At 44.4% G+C, this 7,875-nt stretch overlaps 1 protein-coding gene across 1 annotated transcript in view; it reads right to left on the bottom strand.

Moving 5' to 3' along the window:
* The window catches only part of PSME4 (proteasome activator subunit 4), a 222,369-nt gene that overhangs the window by 8,871 nt on the left and 205,623 nt on the right, over nucleotides 1–7,875 (bottom strand). The window contains exon 43 of the mRNA XM_077282708.1: nucleotides 6,133–6,288. Within this exon, the coding sequence (XP_077138823.1) occupies nucleotides 6,133–6,288 (156 nt within the window). The remainder of the gene's footprint in view (nucleotides 1–6,132; nucleotides 6,289–7,875) is intronic.

The raw sequence follows: 7,875 nt of genomic DNA, 5'->3' as shown, positions 1-7,875 counted from the left end.
TTACAGTCATGGGAGACACTTCTGCAGTCAACTAGTAATGACATTTTCTAGATAATATTATATAAAAGCATATCAGGGTTAAAAACAGCTAGTAAAATAAAAGAATTTCAACTTGAAAATGATGAAGGAAAAAAGTGATCCCCATCCAGAAGGTTCATTGACAGACTGAGTCATGTAATGCGGCTTGGGCTATAGAAAGCCTTGGTGGTGCACCTTCACGGCAATGAATAGGTTAAGTGCATCGCTATTAATCATCAGATCTCAATGACTAATAAGTACATATTGTTACATGGTAAAATGTAAACAAAAAAGTTCATCTGCTTAGTGAACAAAGCAAGGAGCGGCGCTTCGCATGAAATGTGCCAGATTATCGCAAATTATCTCCTTGAACATAATGTTCTGGAGCCGCACAAATCAGTAAGTGTAACGGCAAGTGCTGTTCTAATTAAATAGAGCGGCCTGACAATAAGCTCATTTGCACGTCCATCGTACATTATTAAAATGTGATCAAAGTGATTAAGAATTGTCTAACGTATGAAGTGAAAAAGTATGTTGGAAATTCTACTGACAATTTGCCGGCCCCTCTCGGGAGCCGTGCTAATAAAGGAGACATGGATGGAATAAGTGGAGGCTCGGCTGTAAAATGAACACACTCACTGGGGAGCTTGACATTTGTCTCTCGACGCTCCCTGGACACCGCTCCAGTTTTTGTACATTCAAATTATTCTCTGATAAGGCAGAAATGGGTCAGCCATGCTGTCACGGGGCTACATGTGCTCACATTAACACTAAGTGTACACGGCTTGTGGTCATATAATCTGCAATGGGTATTGGAAGAGCATCAGGGGACAACCAAAAACCTACTAAGTGTTGGAGAGTTCTGTGGAGCATCTGCTCTTTGAGCGCTGCGCTGTACTGTACATCATCCGGAAAAGTTATGTGTAAATGGATAACGAGGTGTTACCTTTTTACTTGTCAGGAGGGTGGATCCTGTGCAGCCCGGTACTGCAGCAATAATTGGACAGCGTGGGGGGCTACGGGGACACCCCCTATTGGTAACACCAAGCTGTAATTTCTCATAGTAACAGAGGAATGGCAGAATGCAAAGTTATTGGAAAAAGTGAAAATATTTATTGAGACAGATGCGTCTGGACAGGGGTCAGCATGAAGGATAGCTGCGTAAAGGAAAAACATCTAATACAGGAAAACCACCTATGCCAAGCATGGTATCCATCCACAGACAGCTGTTTCGGGGTGTTTGCCCCTCATCAGTGTGAGGCCAATCATCTGTTCCTTCACAGCCTTTTACTAGGCACTGCTCCTAATAGCCAGATTCCTACTCCACACTGATGAGGGGCAAACACCCCGAAACAGCTGTCTGTGGATGGATACCATGCTTGGCATAGGTGGTTTTCCTGTATTGGATGTTTTCCTTTACTGGATGCTGCCCTTCCCGTGGTTGTTCCTTCCCGGGGAAAGGTCTGGCTATTCACTGCTTGCGTTGAGAAACACGTGATGGTGTCTCCGCAGCTGTCCTTCATGCATTTGCATATTTCCCATAAGGGATGGGGGCAGTGTTCTGGATCACTGCGTTGAGAAACACGTGATGGTGTCTCCGCGGTGTTGGATGTTTTGGTCTCCCCGAGGCCAATCATCTGTTCCTTCATGGACAGGGGTCAGGGCCTCCAAGGCTTGTCTTCTTTCCTCTATGGGAATTGTTCCAGCGATTTTTAGTGGTGGCATACTGCCAAGTGTGATTGTGAGGGTCCAACCACAGAGGCCCCCCAACTATAAGAAACACCAAGGTTACTTACCGGTAGCCAGTTTCTCCAGAACCCATGGCAGCAGACCTGAGAGAGGGGGATCCGCCCTGTCAGGACAGGAACCCTACTGAAAATAAAAGGGCGGTACCCCTCAGTCGCTTCAGTTGGTTTACAGAGCATGAGAGGCTCCCCTGGTTAGTACACATGGCAAAACCATCACCACATCAGAACAACTAAAAACACTCAAAACCATTAGTGCACACCGAAGGTGTGATAATGGGGGGGATATACGGGTCCCGTCACGGGTTCCGGAAAAAACGGCTACCGGTAAGTAACCTTGGTGTTTTCCCTTCCGCCATGACAGCACACCTGAGATACTTTTGTAGAATGAAACATCCAGGCCGGGAGAAAAAGAGAGCCTTCCCCCAACCTCTGGTGTAATGTCATTGGGGGGATTTGTTTGATGATGTAGAGCAGTGTTCCCCAACTCCGTTCCTCAAGAGCCACCAACAGGTCATATTTTCAGGATTTCATTAGTATTGCACAGGTGATGGAATCATTGCCTGTGCAGGTGATGCAATTATCACCTGTGCAATACTAAGGAAATACTGAAAACATGACCTGTTGGTGGCGCGAGAACCGCAGTTGGGGAACACTGATGTAGAGGGTCTCTTGAACATGTAGCCTGACCCTTTTTTATCCTTAAAGTCCAAATTTCTCCTATCTCCCGGGGGGCGACCCCCATTAAATCTTCTCTTCCGAAAGAAGAGTTTCTTGGGATCTCTGGAGAAACTGGGAAAGGCTTTCTTTTTGTCCCCTACATGTTCCAATATTTCTTCCAATTTTTTGCCAAAAAGGAATTGACTGTCACAGGAGATGGAGCACAGTTTATGTTTGAAAGGTAAGTCCCCCGGACAACCCTTGAGCCATAGGGCTCTTCTTGCCGCATTGGACAAGCCCGCTGCTCTAGCTGTTAATCTTGCAGAATCTGCGGAGGAATCTGCCTAAAAAGCTGCTGCTCCTTGCACTAAAGTCATATTCGCAATGATGTAGTCTCTAGGTACTTTATCCCTCAAATAATCCTCAATCTGTTGTAGCCAGATCATGAGAGCGCGGGCAGTACATGTGCCAGCTATTGCTGGTTTCAGTCCCCCTGCCGAGGCTTCCCAGAGGTGTCTCAAAAAGGCATCTGTTTTTTTTTTGTTTTTTTTTTTATCAAGCGGGTCTTTTAGTACGCCCGAATCCTCTAATGGAAGGGACGATTTATTTTTTTTTAAAGATTTGGCCATGGCGCCATCAATTTTAGGGATTTTTTTCCCAAGTTTCGGAGTCTCTCCTCAAAGGGGTATCTCCTCTTTGATGAAGAAGGCAAAGTACCCATTCTCTCAGGCCTTTTCCATTCTTTATCAATGCTTTTATTTTTGCATTGACCGGAAAAGTGCGTTTCCTCTTTTCCTCCAACTCACCGAACACGACTTCCTCTAGCGACCTAGGCGTTTTTTCTTCCTTTAGGCCCATTGCAGATCTGACTGCTTTAACTAGTCTTTTTACATCCTCAGTTGGAAAGCATGGTCGACCCCCTATGTCACTGTCTGAGGAGGATTCTGAGGACTGGGGTGAGGAAGGAGGTGGTAGAGGGAGATCGGGTCGTTTTACGACCTTCCTTACCCGCAGACGCATCCAAATCCGGAGGCACCTTGGGGCTTCTTTTCCTCGTTTTTTTAAGGGCCATTTTTAAGGAGTCTTATTTCTGCCTGTATTACAGCCTTAAGGCTAGTGGCGAAATTAGGGGTTTCTTCCTGTGTAGTCTTATTAATGCAGTTAGCGCAGAGATCCTTCTGCCATTGAACTGCAAGCGTGTCTTTACAAAGGGCACATTCTCAGTTCTGTCATTTACTGCTAGACTTCCTCGACCCCTAGTGATCAAGCAGAAAAAATGGACCCTGTTACCATAAGGGTGACATTCACGTAGATCACTCACCACAATCAAGGGTACCGGTTGTGGAGGCTGGACAGATGCACATAGCGTCCCTTCTGGACGCCAGGCGGGACGACTGCTGCTCCTACCACTCGAGCAGCTACTTATCCTGGTATGCTGGTGGCTCGCAAGGCATCTGGCGAGAGCTCTTGTTGCTGCTCCTGCTGCCCCACTTCCATGATGAAGTTCTGGGCATGAGTGCGTCTTCTGGGGTCATCCCCCATTTATGAGGGATCCACTGCACTCCCCGCCTCCTCCGGTGCCCAATGATTGCCCCTCCCCTCCTCTGCCACACCGCTGGAGTCATTTTTTGCAGGCCGGCGTTTTCTTCATGGGCGCCACCATCTTGGATCCGGCGCCCGCCCCCGACATCACGCCCACTCCCAGCGTGCCTTGCGCGACGTCAGACGCGCTACCCGGAAGCGGCTGCCCCTCCTGGAGCTACTGGACGCCGGCAGAGGGGGGAGGGCGGCGCGGCAGCCACAGAAGAGCCCCGGACACCCGACCATACTGCACCAATGCCCGCTCGGATGCTAAGCCCCGGAGGACACGCGGACGGCGCTTCCAGCACCCGAGGACCAGCGCACAGGCCCTGCCTGTTCTTCCATGCCGGGACGGGAGTGGGTAAGTAGGTAAAAATCTTCCGCCGTGTAATGCACGAGGGTCCCTGTCAGGACAGGAAACCCATCTGAAGCAACGGAGAGGTGCCGCCCTTTTATGTTCAGTAGGGTTCTGGTCCTGAATGGGCGGATCCCCTCTCTCAGGTGTGCTCTAATGGGGGAAGAGAAAAAGTTAAGAACAAGGCACCCGAAGCCTTTTCACTGAACAGTGCCACCACTGACTGGGGAGATGCGGAAAAGCTGCATTGCAGCAAACCATGCGAATGCATAGTATAGAGCTCCGGTCCCAGCACAGCGCTTGGGCAGCACAGACGGAGACGAGGGATCTCCATTCACTCAGTGTTTTCTATTATTGTCCCCATGCTCTATAAATGGCTGATGACTAGAGTGGCTGCAGAGAATTCCTGCCTGATCTCACACATAGAAAAATATATATACGTCTCTGGGACAAATCTCTGCCTCTAACATACTCTGATGCCGAATGGGAATCCGGACTCCACCACGGTCCATTCTCTCTACACTCTGCTCTGCCATTACATAATATTATATAGATTTTACAGTTAATCTACGGGGGCACGTTTCTTTGCTATTGTTAGATGGGGAAGGGAATCAGCCTTCATGACTCGTTTTTTTCCTGGAAACATTTTTTCATGTTACACCGACAAACTTAATTACTTTTTATTTGGGTTTTGTGTGATATCTCAGCACAAAGTAGCAATTAATTGTGAAGTGTAAAGGACACATGGATATGTATGTCCGGTATGTCTCTACCAGCTTTGCACATCAAGAGGCTGAACATTTGTGCCCATTCGCTATGTGATTTCTGTCTGGACTGTGACTGGGCCTTTCGCACACATGAATATGCTTTGATCTAATCCATTACATTGTAGCTCTGGCAGTATGTTTAGAGTCAATGTCCTGCTGGAAGGTGAATCTACAACCCAATCCCAAGTCTTTTGCTGCCTCTAACAGGTTTTGCTCCAGGATTGCCATGCATTTAGCTCCTTCCATCTTCCTATCAACTCTGACGAGCTTCCCTATCATTGGTGAAGAAAAGCATCCCCACAGCATGATGCTGATGCCGTGGATCTCTGCAGCTCCTCCAAAATGACCATGGGCATCTTGGCTGCTTCTCTAATTAGTGCTCGCCTTGCTTAGGATGTCAGCTGAAGTGAATGACTATATCTTGGTAGGTTTGCAGTTGTGCCATACTACTTCCATTTTTCGATGATGACTTGAACATGATGATGGGCTACATTTTGTTTTTGTTTTTTTAATAACCTATCCCTATTTTTCTCTTCTCCACAACTTTATCCCTGACCTGTCTGTTGTGTTCCTTTGTGTCCATGATGCTGTTTGATCATCAATGTTCTCCAACAAACTTCTTAGGCCTTCGTAGAACAGCTGTAGTTATACGGAGAATAAATTACACATGTGGGCTCAATTTACTAATTATGTGATTTCTGGAGGCAACTGATCACTCGGGATTATAGTTAGGGGTATGAGGCTAAAAGGGGAAGAATACAAATGCAAGTCACAATTTTCATATTTATATTTTTAAAATAATTGGAAAACCATGTATCATTTCCTTTACACTTCATAAATACTTGTGTTGATATATCACATAAAACCCCAATAAAATACATTAACGCTTGTGGGTGTAACATGAAAAATGTAGAAAGGTTCACGAGGTATGAATACCTTTATATTACACACACATAAGATTTCTCTCCTTTTTTAGATTGAAGGAATTTAACGCCATTTTAGTTACCTCTAGTTGCTCATCCGCCATCAGCTGCAGAACCAGCCATCTGATGTTCTGTACAGTTTCTTCATTATTAAGGAACATAAAGAGATTGTAGAAGACCATTGTCTGAGTATAGGTTAAAACTGTGTATCTTGCATGCCAGGAACTACTTCTTGCAGTCTGCAGATTCAAATGGCAGAAAAGGTCAGTAAGAAATACATATTCAGCTGTGTCAGAATTGTAAAGAATGTTATAATTAAAAAATGTTGAAGAATTATAACATATCCATAAAAATGTGGTTGTTACATGGTTTCTCCATTTTGCGAACCCATAGGCTTGAATAGGCGAATCTCATCTGACACACGGAAGAAACTTGTGCTTGCGGAAAATTGTTTATATACAGATTTGGTTCGTGAAAGAAAAAAAAGAAAAAAACAAGAACGATCATTTGCACAGTACTGAACAACATTGGTCTGAGTGCTGTCTTTTTTTTCATTCACAGACAGCACTCTGACAGAGAATATGCTCGTAGGAATTAAATCACAGCTCCCTTTCACCTCTTTTTGACCAGACAATCTTTCACGCTCATGTTTTTTTTTCCTCTCTTTTCATCCAAAAGATAATTTTTTTTTATTTTGCAATTGATACAGCAATATAGGAATTTATATTTTGTGTAACAAGTTGCAGTTTTGAATGGCACCATTGATTTTACCATATGAAAAGCTGTAATTAAAATTCCAAGTGCCATGAGCTGGCCAAGAGAAAAAAATAATGCAATTTTGCCATTGTTTTTTTGTTTGACGGCATTCGTAGTAGGTAAAAAAAAATGACCTGCCAATAAGATTCTTCAGGTCAATTAAAAAAAAAATGGTATTGCCATGTGTTATATATTTTAGTGGTTAAACACATTCTAGAACTGGTAAGAGCTGATCAGTTAAATGTGGTTATCTTCTGAGATACATAACTTTTATTTCTCTGGCTATAGACAAATATGGGGGCTTATATTTTGCGTGGTTTGCTGGGGATTTTATTTATACCATTTTGGGTTCTGATTGCTTTTTATTATATTTCTTTAGAAAAACATGGAGTCTAGCATTTTAGTTTTACTTTTAGTTTTTGATAGATTGAACTTGTGCCCACGTTGCGGATTCGCGTGCGGATTTTTCCGCACAGTTTGTGAAAAATCCGCAGGTAAAACACACTGCATTTTACCTGTGTTTTTTGTGCGGATTTCACCTGCGGATTCCTATTGAGGAGCAGGTGTAAAACGCTGCGGAATCCACACAAAGAATTGACATGCTGCAGAAAATAAACCACAGTGTTTCCGCACGGTATTTTCTGCAGCATGTGCACTGCGGACTTGGTTTTCATGGTACTGTAAACCGCATGGAAAACTGCTGCAGACGGCCAAATCCGCAACGTCTGCACATAGCCTTAATGACTTTTTGATGTTGTAGATTTTCTGCATCATTCTGAACCTATTAAGTAGATTATGTTGCTTGTATTATTTCATTGCGTTTTTTGACTTTGCATTATTGGCCTCTTGTTGATATGTCAGATTTTAAATAAAGCTGCTTTTTTTCTATGCTTCCTGGGATTTGGCTTTATGGATATACGGTAGTCACGTCCAGGCTACCTGTGTCTTTAGTGCAGTTACCGCAGCGGAAAACGTGTGATTTTTTCTTACCTGCGGTTTATCCACATGTAATGCAATTTTATAGGGAAATCTGCAGATAAAACTAAGCGTACTCGCAAGAGAACATGACG

Source organism: Ranitomeya variabilis, chromosome 2, assembly GCF_051348905.1.
Source record: "Ranitomeya variabilis isolate aRanVar5 chromosome 2, aRanVar5.hap1, whole genome shotgun sequence".
NCBI lineage: Eukaryota > Metazoa > Chordata > Amphibia > Anura > Dendrobatidae > Ranitomeya > Ranitomeya variabilis.
Note: the sequence above shows the minus strand (reverse complement) of the source record. Positions and strands in the feature narration are given on the sequence as shown.